The sequence below is a fragment of the Asterias rubens genome, chromosome 1, assembly GCF_902459465.1.
Source record: "Asterias rubens chromosome 1, eAstRub1.3, whole genome shotgun sequence".
Lineage (NCBI taxonomy): Eukaryota > Metazoa > Echinodermata > Asteroidea > Forcipulatida > Asteriidae > Asterias > Asterias rubens.
The window spans coordinates 20,886,597-20,909,888 of record NC_047062.1 but is presented as its reverse complement, the minus strand read 5'-3'; the positions used below and the strand labels follow the sequence as shown (position 1 = coordinate 20,909,888).

Below are 23,292 nucleotides of genomic sequence, written 5' to 3'. Positions count from 1 at the left end.
GTTGCTTTTGTATTTTTTGTATATTTTATTATGTTCAGTCATAAACCTACATAAAAAATCTTCCTTTTAAAGGCCATGACTATTCGGCAGCCTTGTTTCTCTGTACTGATCTTTGAAGGGAATCGGCCCAATTCTTTTTATGTACACAAAAAGACCTTTCTCTTGAAGACAAAGTTTGAGTGGACCTTCAACTTGCTTTGACAAAGCAAAAGAAGCCATTTGTGAGTTAGATTTAATGTCTGGTACAAGGAGTCACAAGTTGATTCTTAAAATTTCAATTCCTCAAACTACATGTGTAAAGGCAGTTGCTTGGTCACATAGTTCCAGGCATGCATTTGCGTGTAGTTATGTAAGAGGTTGGTTAACACCGGACACAATTGCAAATGAATTTGCAATGGTTCCAGGCCTTGCCCATCTGGAGTCATTCACCATCGGAAAACAGCATAGCCAGTATCAAAAATATGATAATTTTGTGACAAAATGCTATCCATCCATCAATTCTGACTTGCCGTGTGTTCTTTTTCTAAACAAAGAAGTCAATCATTTATAATTTGCTGAACTGTCAGCTCCACTGAGACAAATATTGAATGCAAAATATAATTACTGTGTAAGAGAACTGGAAATTAAAACAAATTAAGAAGTAGAGAAATACATGTAAATATGGGATTGTACTAGAGATACCCCGTACAGGGGATACCTTGTTTTGGGAATACCTCATATAGGGAATAAAAAGCATTGCTAGGATTAGCAGATCTGGTACATGGATGTCCGCTTGGCTGTTGTTCCCAATGGCCTGCAGTGTCTCTGGTGTTACAGCCCAATGTCCTTTGCAAAGGTTCTATTTTGCTAATGTATTTCTGTCAAAGAAAGGGACAAAGCAAGAGTACAGTTAGAATTGACAACATTACTGTCATTACTTATTTATTTTCAACTGTGCTGAACAGCCTATATAGTTGGACTGAACTTAAACAGACTTAGGCCTACTATAATTTTTATTCCATTCAATATCATTACAAACTTATACTAAACAATAACAATACAACAATATTGAACACAAGTACACTAGTAAATAATTTTTGCAAAACCATGATTACGAAATATGATAACATCAAAATACAGGAAGAAAAATCATTGAATACAATATCTTTTGAGTGTAAAGAAGCACATGTAAACTTGTATTATATGCAAAATATTGCACCAAAAGTATTACTTATAAGCAAAGAAAACAAAATTGAAAAAATCATCATAACAGGAGAGACAATGAATACATCTGTAAGCTGTACATCTGTAAGCTGTATCAAAATTACAAAGGAAGAGAAATACAATTATATACGTGTACATTTTGTGTATAAGCATAAAATATCTCAACATAATAAAAAGGGAAAGAATACAGTTACATACAAACACATTTTGTGCAAAAGCATGAAACATCAAAGTCATAAAAATGGGAAATTCAAGTCCTAGTTTTCAAAAGCATAACAAAGGTTAAAAAGATGTCTTACGCTGTCAAGCTCTTGGATCCTCCACTGAGAAGGATGAACGGAGATTGAGTCTGTTTCTGTTTCAGCTTCATCATGGAGACGGTGTTCAGAGGAGTGTCTGTGGACGACATCTTCTTCATGGCCTGGGCAAACAGATTATTAAGAAAACCAAAGGGCAAGTTGTAAGAAATATTGTTCCAAAAGTTAAGGAAAGTTGGCGTGTCATGGCCGAACAGTCAATCACTGGAATAGGCCCTGGTGTTTCCAAAAATAATATTAAGCTGGTATTTATAGAACACTTTTTCCAGAGGTTGCAATATTGTGTCACATACAGATAAAAGACGGGAAAAAAATAGAAATCTCTGACGGCGAAACAAGAGGGGGTCTTCATCAGTTTCTTGAATGATTTAAGTGAGTGTGCTTTTTTGCAGACTACATGTATCTGGTAGTGAATTCTAAAGTGCCGGGCCCACATTAGAGAAGGCTCAGCCTCCTGCTTAAGTGTTTGTATTATCAGCAAAATGTGGGTTCCGAACACTTGAATCCTTAAGCAAGGCACTTAACTATTATTACTTCTTTCTCCTGATGAGACATAAAAGAACCCAGTTACACTTATCACAAGAGAAGGGGTTTGCCCTGGTATTTCTGGCAGTGGCTACTGAATGCGCCTTAGCACCACGCCAACCCTTTAATACCTAAACAACATACCTCTTCCTCCAATAGTTTCTTCGCTCTTTTATCAGTCTTCATTTTGCCCGATCCTTTGCCATGGAAACGATGTGAGAGAAGACGGAATGCCTATCAGAAAGAAAGGGAAAGAACAATCATTACACCGTTGCTTTGCCTTAACATAGTTCTGCTTCACCACATTGAATCAAGTCAAATTAAGTCAATTAATCTTTGTTAACTTTATTTTACTTTTGTAGTTTTTAACAATGTCATTAGGCCAATGTAAGTCTTTTTAACTTCTGTCATGTTATTTTTGAGATGTTAATAGTGAACCTAATTGAGTTGAATTGAATTGCATACAGATAGTTCTCAATAAACACAATAATCTTTACGGGCGAATTGGATTTTGGCTTGCAGGCACTCAAATTATTAACGTAGTCACATCGATCGCTACCAATCATGCCATGAGTTTTGTGAAAGGTTCAGATGCTGCAAGCCACTCTCTCAGAAAACACATGACTCTGTGTTCCTAATTGTCGATACAAACCTGTTGACCCCTTGTAGATATGTAAAGCACCTCTGCAAAATTGCGCATCCACAATTTCCACAAATTTTTGGGTCAACTTCTGGGAATAAAATTTTGACTCCCAAAATGGAGGACAGGACAGGTGCGAGTAAGAGGGGCTGCATGTCGTGCAAGGGTTCAATGACAAAGACATTAATTCTACTGCTTATATCAGGGATCAGAATTTGAGGGCCTTGAGAAATAAAACATTAAGCCTACAAAACCCGGCAGATACAAAGAGCATTTCAAAACGCAATAGAGCCAAATTAATGTCCACTCTGCTGGAATTTGGTGATTGGCTGGATTACGGAGCATGAAGCCCAAAAATAATTAACATGAATATTTGGCTTTAAAAGCCCTACTCTGCAATCTGGGGCGTTATGGTTTTATTTTCATTTGGGTATGTGTTTGAATGTTTGAATGTTTTTATTTATTTTTTCTAGGGAAAAAAAACACACCTTGGAATTCTGTTTAAAACCGGAGAAATTACATCCCTGCTGGATTGAAGACAAAGGTTTGAATGATCCTTACCTCTTTCTGATTGATCTCTCGTCCGTGGTCGTCATGGTATCTCAGCTTGACGTCAGGTTTGTAAGTCTCCTTCTCTTTGAATTCAGCCAGGGGGCCGCGGTACCGATCATGCTTGTTGTACTTGGAATCAATATCACTAGAATGTTAAATAAGACAGAGACCAAAATACAAACTTATAATCATGCTAATCCATACAAATTTTAAAAACCAGGGGCCGATTTCACAAAGCAATAAAATTCATCGCAACACAAATTTTCAGTATCACCATAGTGATTTGAATTGTGACATCACACTTTACTAAGCAACTACGATTGATTCGCAGTTACGATCAATTTTAGATCTTTGTGAAATCGGCCCCAGGGCCCGATTTCATAGAGCTGCTTAAGCACAAAAGTAGCTAAGAATAACAAAATTACGCTTATCAGCAGACAGTTACCAGCCAAACTACTTTGTCATGGGTACAACCTTTGACTGGTGTCCTCCTCATACTTGCTTAGCATATTTTCTTGTTAAGCAGATGTCTGTTTACAGAGCCAAATATAGACTGATTACATGTACTACACACTGTGTTAATAACTACAAAAAAACCAAGCCACTGCAACCTACTTGTAGTTCTTATCCTCCACAGTGAAGTTCTTGGCTTCTAGGTCTTCTCCCTTCTTAGATTTGTGGGCCGTTTTGATGAACTCTTGCTCCAAGTAACCCTTCTTCATGGCTAGACTAAGAGCTCCAGCGATACCGGTCTGTACAGTGGGTTCTTCCTCAAGGACGGGCCCAGCGATGTCCTGCATGGAGAGCACCAATGAAAACAGAGGTTAGAAACATACGCGGTGTGTTTTGACCCCATGAAAACAGAGGTTAAAAAAACGTATACATTGTTTTTTAGGGGTGTTGAATGATCGCAATAGTAAGTAATCAGGTCCCAATATCATGGGCTCTGCATACCACAGCATTCTGCACTTATGATCACCATTCTCCGCTTACAGTGGAAGTGCCAAATTTCTCAGCTTACTGTGTAAGCGAGAAACTAGTAAAAAGGATTACACATATGAACACAAGCAAAAATTCACTGATAACCCAGGAAATCCCTGCAAGATAAACTTTTATTGAAATGTTGAAATGTTACATAACTGGTTATTTGCAGATTTACCACAACTTATTAAAAATTATAGCCATGGTGATAAGCACAAACCTCACTAGATCATGACAACGATTTGGTGCTGCATCTGAATTTCTTTAAAGGCAATGGCGCTATTGGTGTTTTTAAGCATTTCCTTAAAGCCAGTGGACACTATTGGTAATTGTCAAAGACCAGTCTTCTCACTTGCTGTATCTCAACATATGCATAAAATAACAAACCGGTAAAAAATTTAGCTTGATTGGTCGTCGGAGTTGCGAGATAACTATGAAAGAAAAAAAACACCCTTGTTACACGAAGTTGTGTGCTTTCAGATGCTTGATTTCGGGACCTTAAATTCTAAACTTGAGGTCTCAAATTCAAATTTGTGGAAAATTACTTCTTTCTCGAAAACTACGTCACTTCAGAGGGAGCTGTTTCTCACAATGTTTTATACTATCATCCTCTCCCCATTACTCGTTACCAAGTAAGGTTTTATGCTAATAATTATTTTGAGTAATTACCAATAGTGTCCACTGCCTTTAACTATACTAGAAATAAAAAAGACATAGGAACTGTGTTTTTCCTCCTAGGAGGGTTGAGGCATTTTCTTAACTATCCTGGAATAAAAAAGACTACAAAACTGTGTTTTTCCTCCTAGGATGTTTGAGGCATTTCCTTAACCATCCTAGGAATAAAAAGAACTAATTTTCCCCTAAAAAAAATTAATTTGATTTCGAGACCTCAGAATTAGATTTTGAGGTCCCGAAATCAAGCATCTGAAAGCACACAACTTCGTGTGACAAGGGTGTTTTTACTTCCATTATTATCTCGCAACTCTGACGACCAATTGAGCTCAAGTTTTCACAGGTTGATTATTTTGTGCATATGTTGAGATACACCAAGTGAGAAGACTGGTCTTTGACAATTACCAAAGGTGTCCAGTGTCTTTAATAATATGAATGCATGGAATACACTCTATAAGAAGCTCACCCCAGGTAACTTATCGTCCTCCTGCTCCAGATTGACGGTATTCCATCCGTCCTGTCCTCCATCCTCTTCCATGTCCTCAGCATCCCTCACATCTTGATCAATGTCCACCATCTCTTCCTCATCATCTTCACGATTACCTGCCTTTCCTGAGAAAGAGAGAGGGAAAAAGTACCAGTTGTATTTATCAATGACTGCTTTCACCAGCTTGCTCAGGTTTGGTTTCGGGTAAGATAAGATGAACGTATTCAGGGTTTGTCTTTTACTTTTTCAGTGACTAGCCAGCAGGACTAGTTAGTTTTTCATGTCACTAGTCTGTGAGCTTTTTCACAAATCCATACAATATATTCGTGGGTACCCTCTGCAAGGCTCACAGAGTTTGGGAGTAAAATTGCACATACATGTACAATGTATGGTAGGCGTGTAAAGGCTGCATTGCCAAAAATGCACACTACAGTGTATAAAACATGATCAGGGACATTGACTCCAAAAATGGCACCAGAATAACCAAGTTTTGTGTTTCAAATAATTTCCTTCATCAAATTTCGTTTGTAAAATTACTTTTGCATGATGAATAAAGGAAATTAAACGTGAGGTTATTAGCAATGGACATAGTCTTTAGAGCTGAGAGTATCCAAAATGTCTTCATGTATAATTAATATGCCTAATCATACGATTCACTGGCTTACTAACATGACTGTGTACTTATTTCAGATCATATGACAACACAAACAGTATACTCTCAGACAAACTCTCTCTAAAAAGGAAAAACAAATCACGCGTAAAAGTAAAAAAAAATGTATACAAGTAAAATAAAATGCAAACTAGACACATAGATAAATGGAACTCACCATAGGTTGGGATTTCTCCCAGAGTACGGCAGAACTCTGATGTTGAATTGAGGGTGATGTTAAGTCCCTTCAAGGATGATGGTGGTCCAGGCATGCTCAGGAGGGATTGCTGTACCTGCTCTGGGACTGCAGCTTGCAGCTCCAGTTGTTCTTCCTTAATCTTGGATACCTCTTCCGCAATCTGAAAGAAAAAACAGATTTATAAGAATTAGGTTTTGAGGTCTTGAAATCAAGCATCTGAAAGCACACAACTTCGTGTGACAAGGGTGTTTTTTCTTCCATTATTATCTCGCAACTTCGACGACAAATTGACTTCAAATTTTCACAGGTTTGTATTTTGTGCATATGTTGAGATACACCAAGTGAGAAGACTGGTCTTTGACAATTACCCAAAGGTGTCCATTGTCTATAACAATCAATAATAATAATACTGGTAACTACAGAATTCACTACAGACCCTCTCAGCCATGACATTCCGAAGCCTACCTTTTCTTCCACCTTGAGCTGACTCTTCTTCTTCTTCTGTTTGAGTTTACGTGCCTTGGAGAGCACATTCTGAAGCTCCAGTTCCGCTTCATCCTCAATGGGCGGCCCGAGATCATACTCATTCTCATCTGGTCCCATCATGATCGCAGCTACAAGAAAAAATATTCAAAATTAAATTCAGATTTTCAAATGAGGTGCTAATTAAGCTATGGTCCATTTCAAAAAGAGTTTTGATTGATCTTAATTGCTAAGGGAAGTGTGATGTCACAACACAAATCACTATGCTGGTATTTTACAACTCATCTTGTGGGCGAGTCAGTGCTTTTTGAGATCGACCCATGGTTATTTTTACATGCAAATCAGTAAAGAAAAGTCAATATCTGAAAAATAAGCTAAAATAAGAGTCTCACAACCTTATTTTCTACAATTTTAGCATTCAGAGAAAATTTTTCAAATTTACTTCTTCGAGGGTTTCTTCCAGAGTGATTAAAAGAAGTTGAAATGAAGGTGTTCCATCTTTAGAAGTGAAACAACCTAGAAAGAAGAAACTCTTCAAGATAACATAATATAGGGGAGCATCAGAATCAGAAAACTTACTTCCATCTACATCCGGTAGGTCCACATCCATATCTACAGACTCCTGATATTGCCCCTCGATAGACCTGCTCTCCCTACTGTCTGGAATGGAATCATCCGATGGGCGGTGTCTGCTCCTCCCTCTGTAATTTGATGGTAGATAATGAAATTGGGTTTTAGGAATCGGAGAATAGGATTGGAAATGGTTTCATGAAGTAAGAGTTTTCACTTGGAAGGTGTACATTCTATGGAAAATTGTTATCGTTATAAATATGTGACATAGCAGCTTTTCTAGTCTGAGGAATTCATATTCAAGCTTTAACTTGTGACAAAGCAAGTTAGTGCACCAGACATTATTAAAGTCTAACTTGCAAAAGGCATATTCAGCGGAAAATCTAAATAAAATATTCCATAATGCTAGTAGTGGTCCGGGGATTAGACTGCAGGACTTGCAATCACAAGGTTGTGGGTTAGAATCCTACCAAGCTAACCGCTGTTTTCGCAATAGCTAGCATAAGTATTATCATCTAGTTACTGAATCACAATTTCTTGATTTGTATAATAATTCATAATCATGGATGTTAAACCAACATTTGTATGAGAGAGATTGGCTGTTGCCAGCTTGGTTTTTATATCCCTTGTGGGAGTTTGCAGACTTCCCTTGATGGGAAGATCATCTAAAAAAAAAGAAACAAACAATGCACAAATCACATACCGTGATCCGTGATCGTCAAATGCGTCGTTATCGTCCGGGGTCAGGTCATCGACGGTGAACTTCCTCTTGATCTTTCGTTTCTTCTTCCTGGGTTTTTTAAAGGCTTCCATCTCAGCCGAAGTGTAGTACTCACTCGCTATAGTTGGCGCTTTGAATTCTAGAGTCACCTACAAAATGGCACAAGATATTAGATACTCTCATGAGCAACCCAATATGTAATTTTTTCCAAGGTCGTTCTACTAAACTGAATTATAATTATTGCCATTTGTAAAGCGCCATGTCTGTCAGAAAAACACTTGCATAGATAAAGAACTTGGCGTATGATAGTACCACAAAACTCGAATCTCTTCTCAAAACTTATCTTATGTCACAGGCTTTAAGGACTAGTTTGGTTGTGTCTGCTTTTTCTTTGTTTTGTTTTTAGTTTTACTGCGCCTTGGACACCCAGCAGGATGGATATGTGTGCATTACAAGTCTTATTGTTATTATTTATTATTATTTATAATTAAACTATGACTGAACACTTGAGTTTTCAAGTAAGTTTGAAGCTGGAGAGAGTGTCTACCAGTCTGAAGTTCAGTGGAAGAGCATTCCAAAGAGATCGTCCAGCATGTGAACAATAATGGTCTCCCCATGTTTGTTTAGAACGACAGATGGAAAACCCACAGTATGGTTCCAGAAAGTCAGTTTGCATGTTTTGTTCAAACAGCAAAAATAAGATTTCCATCTAAGTAACATGCTTTTGTCAGGCATGATTTTTGGTCCTTGGAAAAATCTCATTGTGGACAAGCGTTGACCTACATTTACACATGGTGTAGGCTTTAATGGAACATTACAGAATTGGTTTTGCTAGCAAAAAAGTTGCAGGCAGTGTAAGCACATTATGTGATCCACCATATACATAACCTGACAAACCTGTAGAAGTTTGAGATCGATCGGCCATCTGGGTCACGAGAGAATAGAGAAAAACCAATTACAAATTTTGCACTGCATCGATGCCAAAACAAATGAATAAAACGCTAACTGAGCGATAAACTCCAAACGCGAAATTAGATTATTTATTTCTCATCAAATATGACATTTCAGACAGAAATATTTCAAGGGATGTTTTCTACTATCATCATCATCATTAGACCGTGTAAGTTTTGTGTAAATCTGTGATCTTCACGGTTTTTGTTTCTTGCCAATTCTGTAACGTTCCTTTAATATACTTTTCAGGCTATTTGATTACAATTTTCAAGATTTTTCCAAGGGCAAACAACTCAGAAATCAGACTAAAGTAGGAAGAATATTATGCCTGTATTGTAAAGAGGGGCACTTTGTTGGTCAAATCAAGCAAACCGTATAAAAAGATCATGAACTTTTTGTCCATCAATAGTTTGGACTATGAACTGTATCATTACGGGTTAGCATGAAAAATTACACTCAAGGCGCTTTAATATTCAGTGTTTTCCTGCAAGGTAAATGTAGGGCTACATTTGAATTATGAGACCTTTTACATAGCACCATGTAATGGTTTACAAGGTTCTGTGGCGGAATATGCAGCCAATATGAACAACACACTTTAAAAACAAGAAACTTGAGAAACATTCAAACCATTTCTTCTTTGGAAATTTCAGAACCTATTGAGGCCTACTGATACCTATTGAAACCCGACCATGAAACCGCAAATCAGCTCTTTGGAGACCCCCCCTTGCTCTCCAGTAGATAGCAATATAAGCCTCTGTGGGTTTCACTAATTGGTCTCTGGAGGAGGCAAGACACTACCAAGTTCCCCCAAGGTTTCTCCCACTGACGCAATTGCAAACAAAGCAAATCCCATCAACAGCAGGTGATAAATCATTGGTTGTTGTGGACTAATTTTGACAAGGTTTCTTATCAAAAGACTTTCAGATTAAATAATTTAAGAGTTAATTTATTAGTTATCTCTCCATTGTAATTTGAATGTGAATTTTAAAAGTATTAATATTTGTACTGATTGTTATGTGTAGAGAAAAACTGTTTCAAATTCGGCCTCTGGCTGCGATGACGTGCGGATGAAGAAAGAATTTCAATTCAATGCAATTTAGGAGTGATTTTATGAAAATTAACAACCTTGAAAATTTGACAAAAAATCCTCCTTGGTGTGGAGATAACGCAAAGAATTGAGAGGTTTTAGAGGTTTACAGACTTTTGACGTCATTCCATGTCTGTTTATCACTGAATAGACCGATCCATTAAGCCCCGCCCCATTACGTATTGACCAATCACAACCCATTGCGCAACCAAAAGTCCGACTAAATAAGGTCCGACATGCTGGCGCCTATGCTTGGCGCGCGCGGCAGAGTTGTGAAGAATGTCTTTGGAGAGGAGCACGTGTTCTTGCTCACACAAGTGCCGTGGGCGGAGCCTAATGGATCGATCTATTGGCAGCTTCATCTCTCTCAAGAAATTCTAAATGCACAGGGAGACTAGTCTCATTGTTCAACAATTTCAAAAACCTGTCTTAAAAAAGTTTCTCTTTGTTTAATCGCCTTGAGTATATTATTTCTACATACAGGCACCATAAGACTGTGGTATTATTATTTACATGTGTGTATTTATTGGTATTAGGTGGTTTTAGAATTGTTTAGTGGGTATAGAATAGTTTAGCAAGTCTATAATAGTTTAGTGGGTCTAGAATAATTTAGTTGGTTTAGAATAGTTTAATGGGTTTAGATTAGTTTAGTGGATTTTGAATACTTTAGGGGGTTTAGAACACTTTAGGGGGGTTTAGAAAAGTTTAGTGGATTTATAAATGATTCAGTTGGTCTAGAATAGTTTAGTAAGTCTAAAATAGTTTAATGGGTCTTAAATAGTTGAATACTTTTACAAGCAATAGTTAAAGTCTTACAGCTTGAGCTTGAAGGTTTGCTCGTATTCTCTCCAGCCGCTTCTCTTCATCTTCGTACGCAGCGTTAGAACCGCCCAGCCTAAATGATTCCACCTTGGCCCCTTCAATCTCTTCATCATACTTGCCCAAGACGTTGGTGGCTTTTACCTTGAGAGGGTGAGAAAAAAAAAGACAAAGAAAAATTACATCTAAAGTGTTAGCTTAAAAGCATCCCAAGGTTTGCCCGTTGGCACCCTGGCAACTGAAACCCGTTTCTTTTAAAATCGATCAACTTTTTTGAATATTGAATATTATTATTGTTATTAAATTAAAGTCAATGCCATGTCACTCATAAATTCCCAGATGTAATAAAACCAAGTGCCCCAAAAATTTTGATCTGAAATTTTTCTGGATTGAAATCTACATTGTGCCGACTTTTTTAACACCCCCCCCAAAAAGAAATCTGAAATAAAACTAAAATAGAAAGAACCTCATGCCTGGAAAATAGAACAAAACAACTGTAGAACACTCCAAAACTTCATGTCAAAACTTTTCCATTGAGTCTTAATGTACTGAGAGGAGACAAGAAAATGTCCTTGCGCACATGTACATATTTGTAAAAAAGAGAACTTGCCATCTGCAATTTTGTACCTGATGAACTGAAGGAAGTGCAAATAAATTTGTACTATTGTTTTCATTATTATTCCTTGGGTACACAGCTTTGCAAGCTGGAACAGAAAAGTAATTCCGGGGCCATGCAGTTTTATGAGACAGCTTTCGCTACTTTGTCACAATTTGAATTCGGGATGTTATTTCCAAGAAGTTAATCATCACCAAGGAAACTTAATATTATTATTGACACTGTTTCAGGCCTTGAGCTTCGCTCTTGAAGGCGCACGGCAATTACGCTCTGGTAAGGGCCTTTTTATTGGGAAAATGTAAATTTGTATCGGGACTTTGCAAAGGGCACCACAGCAAAGTCATAGGGCACCATGGCAATTGATGTAGGTGCTGAGGGTTAAATTGAGGCCTGCTGTTTACTTGTTGACTGATTCATTTTTATAATCAGTTTGATCCCAAAGATGATCCCACAAACAAAATGATAAATTAAGAGTAAGAAATCCCATGATTTGACATACGATTCCATATTCATCAATAGTATCATCAGCATATGGTTTGTAATCCTTCTTCTTCTTCCTTAGCTCCACATTCTTAGCTGCTTTCTCGTCGTCGATGATGTTGACATTCATCAACTCATCTTCATCTTCTCCAAGTACATCTGAAACAAAGACAAGTTTAATTCAATCAATCAAAAGTTATTTACAGAGCGCCAGAATCAAAATCTTGCTCTAAGGCACGTCGTCGATGATTTTGACATTCATCAACTCATCTTCATCTTCTCCAAGTACATCTGAAAAAAATACAATTCCAATTCAATCAATAAAAAGCAATTTGTAGAGCACCAAAATCAAGCATTCGCTCTAAGGCACTGAGGCACAGTTGAATGGTTTATAGTAAGCCTGCCTGCTTGAACAGGTGAGCTTTAAGGAGTGTCTTGAAGTTTCAATCAATCAAAAGTCATTTATAGAGCGCATAATCAAGCGTTTGCTCTAAGGCGCTGAGGCACAGTTGAATAATTTATAGTAAGCCTGCCTGACTGGACCACGGTTTTCTAAATAGCTTAAGGAGCCTCCGCCCTAGCACAAGGTGTGGTCTTGTCATTTTTCCTTGTCCACAACTGAAATAGATGCCAACTGAGCTGAGCATCTCTTTGTTCTACAGAACCACACTGCTTTTAAGGAGTTGACATTTAGAACAAAAATGGATAAATATCTTTTTTACTTCATGAAAGGCACTTACCTGAATCTTTAAGGGTTAATATAACATTTCTGCCTTCCCGGAAGGAACCTACAGAATGGAGAACCTTCAGGTCACGGATGTCTTTTGCAGAGTAAACCTGTGCAGTGAAAAGCATGATCAAAACATTGACTACCATAAACCACCTCATAACTGAAAATCAAAGCTCAGATTTTAAATAAAATAATAAAAGAACTGTCTGTGCATTGCCATTGTTAATGGTAAATCTGATTTCAATAGCCAAACTTCACACAGGGGGGAGATTGTTTGCAGGGTTGTCTTCTGTTTTTGAAGCTAGGAAAAGACAATGAAAACCTCTCGCCTGGGAAATCATTTGTTTAAAATAACTTCTTCATTTGAGAGGATACTTTGTTATCCAGGGGTAAATGATACATGAAATAGTTACAGGGCGGGTGGGCGAGTCAAACAGATTCGCAAAAAGATCAGAATTTCTATACTTTGATTATTCTAAAAGGCCCCTACATCTTAGACTTTCACACAAACACTGTGGAGCGAAATGAGTGCCTTTGTCAGTCATCAAATGTGAAAGCCAAAACAAAATGTCAAGAGATGGCGGAGCTTAGGTATTACTGGGTAGCGAAACGTTACTTACATCTTCTTTCTTAACTGGTTTGAACTGATCCTCAATGAGTGCTCCAATCCCAAACTCTTCATCCATCTCTTCAAGCATCTTGGCCTGAATATAGAAATTGGGAAAAACAAAACCAACGTTCAATTCAATTCAATTCAATTTAATGGACATTTATTTTTCAAGTTGACAATGACAGTTAAGCATAGCCTACAGTTGAAAACAAATAATAAAAGATAAATGCCACATAATTCAACAGTAATAAAATATATAGAAATTTTGGATAATAATATCTAAAATATACAACATCTGTAGAAGTCTACAGGCAAATCACTCAGGTGGCATTTAAACCCACAACCTTTGCAATGCTAGAGCAGGTCGTGGGTTTCAGCCCACCCAAGTGATTTACCTCAGGAAAGTACTGAGCATACAGTGCTTTACACACATCGGTGTAAAGGGTAAAACAAAAATTATATTATTTATCTCTGATGCAAAATTCATATGTTTTAAAGATATTTTTTCTCGTTGTTATCTCAAGGCCTCCAGGTTAAATATTGCAGCCACTTACAATGTACAACCCTTATGGACACTTGTATACTTATTGTTATCTCAAATTGTTACTTTACCCCTAAATGTATGATGTGTGTTGGAGGAGGCTGGTGAAAATATCATGAAAAGAGCGGGGTAGAAAAAATGTCAGAAAGTTGATTGGGGATGAAACATTTGCCAAAGGTTTCACAAAACCAAACTACTATAAACTATATCCAGGGATCGAAATTATCGGTAGTCCGGTAGCCCGAGGCTAGTGCTTGGTTTGGCCATGTCGGTAGTCCGACTGGCTAGTGGAAAAATTATCCAAAATAGTATTAGCCGTGATGCCCCTTGAAAATAACCAAACATTGCGGTCAAGTTTGTCGTGCCCTTTTCCCCAATGGCCGTACACCTTAAAATCCAAGATCCACTGCAGCCTGACCACGCCGCCAATTAATCCACACCGTAGCATCCAGCGCAGCCACTGAACGTAGCGCACAAAACACAACCAAACTTCACCATGCGGCCTCTTTTCCACATAAAAACATGCACCGCGACTGGTACCCAGAAGTCAGCTTTTTTGTAACGGAATTTTGCATGCATTTTTTCTCTGTGTCACAAGGCAACTTGACTACATTTTTAGCCGATGAACATTTAGACTGGATTTCAAGTCTGAGACTAAGGTTATTCAAAGAGAGCGCTGTTTCAGCCAATCATGTATCGGCTATCAGGACGACTAAACCGTACGATCGCAGACTTTGAACTAAATCTAATAAACCTTGTGTTCAAGACTGGGAAGACAGAGCCGAGAGCAGGATAAGAAAATATCTGGACGCAAATCTATCGGGCGATAGTGCACAAAGAGTAATTTTAGTTCGGGAGCAGTGGTTTTGTTTGTGCACAAAAATGTTTGCACAATCAGTAAATCTTACAAGAATAGTTTGTACACTCGCCAATCGTCGTACAGGAATGGTTTGTGCAAGCACATCCGGAAATAATTTGCGCAATTTGCCGATAGTGCAGGAATGGTGTGCACAATATGCCGATCGTGTACGAATATTGTGCGAAATTTTACGATAGTACAGAAATGATTTGCGCAATTTGAAGATCAGAAGTCCAGGATTAACAAAAAAAAATTATAAAGTGCAATTAAAAAAAAACCATACAAATTTCATTGTTTAGGATTGGTTTTGACACCCGAACACATTCAACCTTGTGAGCTTAATTGTTTGTGCTTTGCTTCCATTTTCTTGTAAATATCGCTAGTTTAAAAATGCTTTGGCCTCCATGCCCTTGAAAAGATTTTGTTTGGCCTTGGCGCCCTTTCATTTGGCCTTGGTGCCCTTCAAAATTGCACCTATCGAAGGCCAAAGTGGCCGTACCCTAAAAATGACGAAATTCCAGGCCTCCTAAGATGAAGTATCATTGATATCTCTTTTTGGAAATAAAAGTGACATAATGCTATACAGGGACTGAATGATTGAGTAAAAAAATACATGATACATGATCGACTCAGTTGTACGGTTTGTTTTGTTTGTGTGGTTTGGTTTTTTCAGGACTACTAAAAAATGGGAAGGACTAGTAAAATACTGACACTAATAGTCCTGTGGGCTACCATAAAAAATAAGTTAATTTGGACCCCTGTATATCTCAGGTAACCGTGATGGGACACAAACATTCGTTTCCGTTAGTGTACTTGTTTGAGAGCACGCCTCCTGTTGGAAAATGCAACTTGCGATGCTTGCCCGCATAAATCTGAACGATTGATTTGTCTTTTGTTTTTTGTATCGTAAGATGCACACTGGAAACAAAATCATGTTTTGTCAAGGTGATGTTTAGATTAAGTTGAAATATGAAAATAAATTGAATTGAATGAACAGTCTTTACATGCTACAGCTATGTCCTTTCTCATTTCTCTTTCTCAATTCTCATTTCATTCCAATAAGTCGATATGATTTTTTTTTTTTTTTCAAAGTTCGGTTTCTTAAATTAATTTAGTTTGAAAGAAATCTGTTCCATTGACGGACTTCAATGATTTCATAACCATGGACAATTTTTCAGAGGATCTGTTTTTTTTTTTACATTAAAGTTGACTTCTCTTTGTCTACACCAATGATCACTCATGTTCACATGAAAGAATGCATTGAGTGCGGAGGAGTATGAAAAACAAGTTAAAATGAACTAACTTCATCAAGTCCATGAAAACTCCAAAAGGTTGTGCACCATTGAATTTTCCTTACCGAAAGGTTTGGTTAGATTTCAAGAGGCATGTTTTAAATTGTTTACAGTATTTTAATAGACATAGCTGCTGTAGACTCCTGCCAACCTGTACCAACAAACATTCACAACCCGTGCAGCTGAATTGTCTTGAATATAAGCTTGGGCGATATCAAATTATTTTATTCACGATATATCGCCGATAATATATCGCGATATTCGATATAATCGCGATTAATTAAATTTGACATCATCAGTCTTCAAACTCCCAGTGAAAGTTGTAGAAGAGACAATCATAGCATAAGAGAGGTGTTATAACGACCTATTCTTCTGGTTTTACTCCAAACCTATGGGGTGCAAGATGTCTCAGCTAGGAAATACATCGCGATATTGCGATATTTCGATATTTCAATTAAAACCAAATCGAACCGATATCGAAATCGTTTCCAAATTAATATCGTGATATTCGAAAGTATCGTGATATCGCCCAAGCTTACATGAATATTGTGCAACTCACTGGCAAGTGGCATATATTATGGAAAATGTATTGAGGGCTCACAATGGATTAATGATGACATGTGATGTCATCGAATATTCTTGGATTTGGACAAAAATTGCACTTGAATGGTATCAAACACAATGGTATTTTGTCCCTTTTTCACCCCCTCCCTCCATTTTCATCAACACTCGATTGAAAAAATAAGTGGATCAAAGAACTACAATTTGACAACGGGCATAATACAATGGGTGTGTGGCCTCTGCTCGCAATTCATTATAGACAACCCAGGTCTCAGGGGGTTTCATGTGGTGTTACTAGGCAGTTTCTATGGTGGGTGGGGATTACTTAAATGATCAATAGTTCTGTCAATTTGAAAATATCCAACATATTTCGTTTATGTACGAATTTAACAACAAAATCAAGATTGGCATCTATGAATAACAAATTTTAAATGTAAGGGGTTTATGTAGAGAGTATTTTGAAGATGCACATAATAACAATTGCCTTTTTGGATAATTAGTAATCAAAATAAGGTAAAATTGGGGAAGAAATTATTTTTCTTACGAATAAAATTTTATGATGATTATTTTATTACCCTTTTGGCAGCCATATCTTTCTCAATCTGTGCTTTCCTGCTTCGTTCGACCCACGCAGTAACATCGTCCATATCCTCATCATTGTCATTTGCCAATTTCTTCACTTTTCTGTAGGTGTACAAAAAACAAATCATCGAACAATGAAACTGACTGTGTATGAAGAAAGCAAGACACACATGTATGTACACGCAGGATGTTAGTGTACCATGGTCAAGCTGCTCTGAGTATGACAAGAACATGTATGTTTTTTTTGTTACCACTGGCACCTCTCTAGCCAAAGAATAAAAGGTCCTAAAAATTTGATAACAGTTCCCTCCAAGTGTGAGGTTTATCCCACCCAATTGCAGGATATTACATTTTAGATGTTTACCGACTGTCTACAACATTTCAAATAGACATGCAAACCAGCTTGCAGAGTATAATAATAATAGTAATAATAATAATAATAATATCGAAGTCTTATATAGCGCACGTATCTACCAAACAAGGTACTCAAGGCGCTGAGTATATATACAAACTTTCAGAAAGATAGATTATTGCAGTGATGAATTCTGAGACCCAATTATGTAGCACCTTATAAGCGTTTACTGTGCTACGGCGCATACAGCAGTCACAGCCAGGAACACCCTTCTCTTTTCGATAAGTGCCCTGGGTTCTTTTACATGCGTTACATAACACATGGGACCAACGGCTTTATGTCCCGAAGGAAGGACGAAGCAATGGTTAAGTGTCTTGCTTAAGGACATAGGTGTCACGACTTGGGATTCGAACCCACACTTGCTAGAAACTGTTCCAGTTCGTGCTGAAGCTTAGTATCTAGTGTATGAGGAAACAATAAGAACAAAGAAGAATGAGGTCAAAAAGAGTACTTGAGTTTCTGGTTGATCTTTCTTTTCTCTTTGATCAAAGCCAGCTTAGCTTTCATCTCATCGGCCTTCTTCTTGGCCATGAGGTTGATGGCTGGTTTGTGTACATCCTGGTCTTCACTCTTGGCTGCTGCTGCTCCACCTTCTGATGCATTGCTTGCTCCTCCATCTACACTCAGAGGAGGAAGGCCAAGCTTGGCTCGGATTTTGCTGTGGACAAAGACAGAAAAGCACATGCAACAATGAAAAGATTGTCTTTGATAAAGTCACACTTTAAAAAGTAAGAAAATAGAATTTAAAGCTGAATTAGAATGATATAGTATAAACCAAAATGATATAGTATAAATGCAAAAAGAAAAAAGGTTAATGACCTGACGTTTCAACCCAAGCAAAGTCTTTCTCAAAGGCTAAAAAAAAGGATGCCCATTAGTATATGATTGTATATTAATCACTCCTGCTGTTAATGTTTGTGATTTGAACATCAATTCTATCCCCTCTCCTCCCCACCCACATAAAAGAAACACCCCCACACACAAAAAGAAACCCCTTACTTCTTCCCCCACCAAAGTTGTAGAGTATGGTGCTACTGATGTTTTACCTAAAAATGACAGTGTGAACGCAGATCGGAGAGGTAAATTCAATGAGTAGATACATGTAGTTATTACAAATGCAAAGGGGTAGTCGAAGTCCATGACCACCACTTGTGACCTCTAATGTTTCAAAGTGACTTACTTGGTGTCGTCGATGCTGAGTGATTCAACATAACCACTTCCACCACTGCTTTTTACAGCACCACTCTCCTGTTCATTTTTAACGCTAGGATCAGCACCTGCAGATAAACCAATGGACACTAGGTTAACTCCAGATAAGACTAAAAAATTAAGGAACTTCACAGTTCATGGTTAATTATTATTTATTATTACATTTTCTACTTAAAGTTGTAAAACCTTTTTTACTTTTCTTTAATATTGGAAAGTAGACTATTAAGGCCCGGTCACACTGCAACGATAATGAAAACATAATCGATAACAATAACAACGCAAAGGGAACGCATTCTATTGGTTGAATTGCTCGACGCAGAATACGGCCAACGCTTTTTCAACCAATCGAGGGTAAGCTTGGGCGATATTGATTTATTTAATTCACTATATGTCGCCAACAATATATCGCGATATTCGATATAATCGCGATTATTTAAATTTGACATCATCAGTCTTCAAACTCCAAGTGAAAGTTGTAGATGAGACAGTCATAGCATAAGAGAGGTGTTCTAATGACCTATTCTTCTGGTTTTACTCCAAACCTATGGGGTGCAAGATGTCTCAGCTAGCAAATACATTGTGATATATCGCGATTTATCGCGATATATTGATATTTCGATTAAAACCAAATCCATCCGATATCGAAATCATTTCCAAATTAATATCACGATATTCGATAATATCGTGATATCGCCCAAACGTCATATAACTTTTTGTAGGACAAAAACCACAATATCCACAGATTTACACTAAACTTACACTGCTTGAAAATAATGATGGTAGAAAGCTTCCCTGAAAATATTACGTGCTGAGGTGCTGTAGTTTTTGGGAAATGAGTAAAACAATGTCATGAAAATAATTTTCGTCTCATGAGACGAAAATTATTTTAATCATTTACAAACGTATTTTCATTGTTTTACTCATTTCTCAAAAACTACAGCACCTCAGTAAGCAAGTATTTTCATGACATTGGTTTACTCATTTCTCAAAAACTACACCTCAGTAAGTAAGATTTGAAGGGAAGCTTTCCACTATCATTATCTATAAACCCTGTAAGTTTAATGTAAATCTATGGACATTTTGAAAAAGTACCCAAATCCTTCAAAGGGTCTATGTAACTTTTGTAGGACAAAAAACACAATGTCCACAGATTTACACTAAACTTTATACAGTTTGAAGATAATGATAGTAGAAAGCTTCCCTGATAATATTACGTGCTGATCATGAGGTGCTGTAGTTTTTGAAAACTGAGTAATACGATGTCATGAAAATTATTTTAATCATTTACAAACGTATTTTCATGACATTTTTTTACTCATTTCTCAAAAACTACAGCACCTCAGTAAGTAATATTTGAAGGGAAGCTTTCCACTATCATTATCTTCAAACCATGTAAGTTTAATGTAAATCTATGGACATTTTGAAAAAAGTACCCAAATCCTTTAATCGAGGGCATGCATTGTAAACATTCTCGTGTTCATTCTCATTATTGAGGCCTGTGTGACCGAGCCTTTAGACTATAACCAAGCTTTTTTTAAACGTTTTTATTTTTCTTGTACAGTAGGCCTACTGCACTTGGAATTATCTTGGGGAAACTACTTTGGGTAAGAGTTCAAGGTTCAAGAACCACACAGTACATCACATTCCACTTAAAGTTAAAACCTTTTTTTTCGGGGGGGGGGGGGGGTGGAGGGAAGTGGACTAATCAAGCCCTCAAAACGTCTTCTTTGACTACACTTGGATTTATCCCAGCGGGGAACCTAAAGTAGTGCTCACAGAGGTTTTTTTTCTGAATTCCAAACCGAAGTGGTTGAATGATATCATAAAAAATACTTCAATTTTTCATACATATTGAAATATTGAAGCCTCTGATGGTCCACTTTACAATGATTCTTATGTTGTCAGGCACTCACTTCACTGCCACTATGCCATTAGCAACAGAGGATGTCTTAAATTGTAAAAGCCTTAATGCCCAAAGGGTGCCATTAAAGCCATTGGACTCTTTCGGTAAACAGTGTTGACCAAGGCCCACACTTTGTGTACCACAACTTCTATATCAAATAACAAACTTGTGAAAATTTAGGCTCAATCGGTCATCGGAGTCGGGAGAAAACAACGGAAAAACCCACCCTTGTGTCCGCGCGTTTCGCCGTGTCATGACATGTGTTTAAAATAAATCTGTTATTCTCGTTAACGAGAATTTCTATTGTTTTGCTGTTTTCTCAAAAAGTAAAGCATTTAATGGAATAATATTTCAAGAGAAGTATTTCACTATTGCCTTCTCTAAACCCTGTAAGTTATTTGTAAATCTGTGAACTTTTATTTTTTTTCTGATCCGAAAGGGTCTAATGGCTTTAAGGAGAAGTTCAACAATGAGCTAGCCTCAAATTTACTTCAAAATCTTCTGGACGTGATCTATTTCATCACAGAAGAGAAAAAAATCATTTGAAAATGTTAAAAAACTTCTTATAACAGTCTAGTTCTTAGATTGTACATATGTATAGGTAGGATGGAGGCAAGGGAAACATGCACTTAATTAAAGGTAAAGATTTCTTAAGAGAAGCAGTACACAATGACTAGAATAAATATTGTCGCCTAGTTAATGAATCACAATTTCTTGATTTGCGTAATTCATAATCATAGACGTTAAACCAATGTTTGTTAGAGAGATTGGCTGTTGCCAGCTTGGTGTTTATATCCCCTGGTGTGAGTTTGCCGAGTTCCCTTGATGGGAAGATCATTCAAACAAGCAAACAAACAAACAAACAAACAAACAAACAAACAAACAAACAAACAAACAAACAAACAAACAAACAAACAAACAAACAAACAAACAAACGTGTAGATTGACTCTTTAGACTTTATTCTATATCAAGAAGCCGAAGCCTTCGTGAAAGAAAGCTGCAGAGGTTAAATCGTTGACACACACAGGGCAACTTTATGATGGGCAACTTTACACCTGAGCTGAGCGGTCGCACTAAATACCGACAACTCACGACCTCTCACGACAACTCAAAACAACAATTTTTAAATGCACTTTAACAACACATTTGAACATAAGTCAACCGTTAAATATATGCACAAGAGTCATATGCATCTAAATCACTTTTAAACTGTTGAAAATGTTGTTCTTTTAACTGTAAAAAGGGTGTTTTTTTCCATGAATTTAGTAGCAAACGGAAATATTCGCCATGTTGTCTTTAGTTGGTTTAGTCCAACAGCAATGAACATCAGGAAGTCACAAAATGGCGAAGCGACAGGTTCAAAATAGAACTTGGGAAATTTGTGACGGTTTCGCTCCGGGATCTGGTAAGATTTTGTACTTTATTTCAAAATACTTTCACAATGGTGTTTTGAATATTATTCATTAGATATTGAGGATTAAGGTTGTGTTCATAGAATTTATGTCATGATTTTCGAAAGGGGTAAAAATTGAGCAAATCTGTTGACTAGCTGTCGAAATTGTACCGTTTGAATGGGAGTGACTCATAACCCTCCGGCTCCGCCGTCGGCAGGAGGGTTACGTTATCGCATCTAATGGGGACCATGAGAGGCACATAAAATGGTAAATAGTCATCTTGTATATTGTATCACCCCTGCGGTGTAATGGAATCGTCCAAGTACGTCGAAAGACAACATGGCGGATATTTCCATTCGTTACTAAATTCAGGGTAAAAAACACTTTTTGTACACTTAAAAATACAATTTTTTCAACAGTTTGAAAGTGATTTGGGTGCATATGACTCTTGTGCATACATTTACCGGTTGAATTATGTTCAAATGTTCTGTTAAAGTGCATTTAAAAATTGTTGTCGTGAGTTGTCGTAGGGGTCGTGAGTTGTCGGTATTTAGTGCGACCCGAGACGAGGTACGAACAACGAACTGTACTTCCTCTAGTCTCTAGCTGTCCAGTCTAGGCATTTACACAGTGTTATTGTCAGACACAAGAGTATAAAGGGCAATTATTATTATTAATGATGCTTACCAGCATATCTGCCAGCAGTGTCTGCTGAAGCATTCACCTTTGACCTTTCTTGGCCTTGGTCAATTTCTTCCTTTACCAACTGGAATACCTCGTCCACAAATGTGGGTGCCACACTCGTCGTTGGCTTAATAATATCAGCACCAACATCGCTTCCACTTGAGCTCCGTTCCCGTGTCCGATGTTTTCTCTTCTTCTCTCGTTTGTCTGAATCGTTCCGATCCCCGTGTCCTGGCGACCGTGACCGTGACCGGCGGTGGCGGTGTTTGTGACGCTTTTTCTCCCGTCGTTCCTGGTGCTCCTTCTCGCTGCGGTCCTTGGTCTCGGACCGGTCTTTCTCCTTGTCTTCTCTTTTGTCGCGTTTATGTTTGTGTCGTCTCTCTTCCCTATCCTTGTCACTTTTGTGCTTTTTGGAGGAACCCATTGTAATGCTACCTAGCAGTAGGCGAGTGTACTGGGTTTAAACTTCAGGTATTTCTCTCACATGTCAAATTGAAACCCATGAAAAACACGAACACGAATCATGATAAGAAACGTTTTGCGCAGTCGGTCGACCAGCAAT

At 37.6% G+C, this 23,292-nt stretch overlaps 1 protein-coding gene across 1 annotated transcript; it reads right to left on the bottom strand.

Annotated features, from left to right (window-relative positions):
• Positions 1 to 5: 5 nt before the first annotated feature.
• On the bottom strand, positions 6 to 23,292 carry LOC117294182 (U4/U6.U5 tri-snRNP-associated protein 1-like). The gene is made up of 18 exons (XM_033776603.1): positions 22,734 to 23,292; positions 18,720 to 18,816; positions 17,991 to 18,197; positions 17,121 to 17,229; positions 13,303 to 13,386; positions 12,693 to 12,789; positions 11,972 to 12,111; positions 10,854 to 11,000; positions 7,982 to 8,148; positions 7,288 to 7,409; positions 6,691 to 6,839; positions 6,205 to 6,385; positions 5,357 to 5,502; positions 3,853 to 4,031; positions 3,247 to 3,382; positions 2,190 to 2,279; positions 1,503 to 1,624; positions 6 to 857 (listed from the first exon to the last, which is right to left on the bottom strand). The coding sequence occupies exons 1-18, from the start codon at positions 23,152 to 23,154 to the stop codon at positions 839 to 841; spliced, it is 2,613 nt and encodes an 870-aa protein (XP_033632494.1). The 5' UTR covers positions 23,155 to 23,292; the 3' UTR covers positions 6 to 838.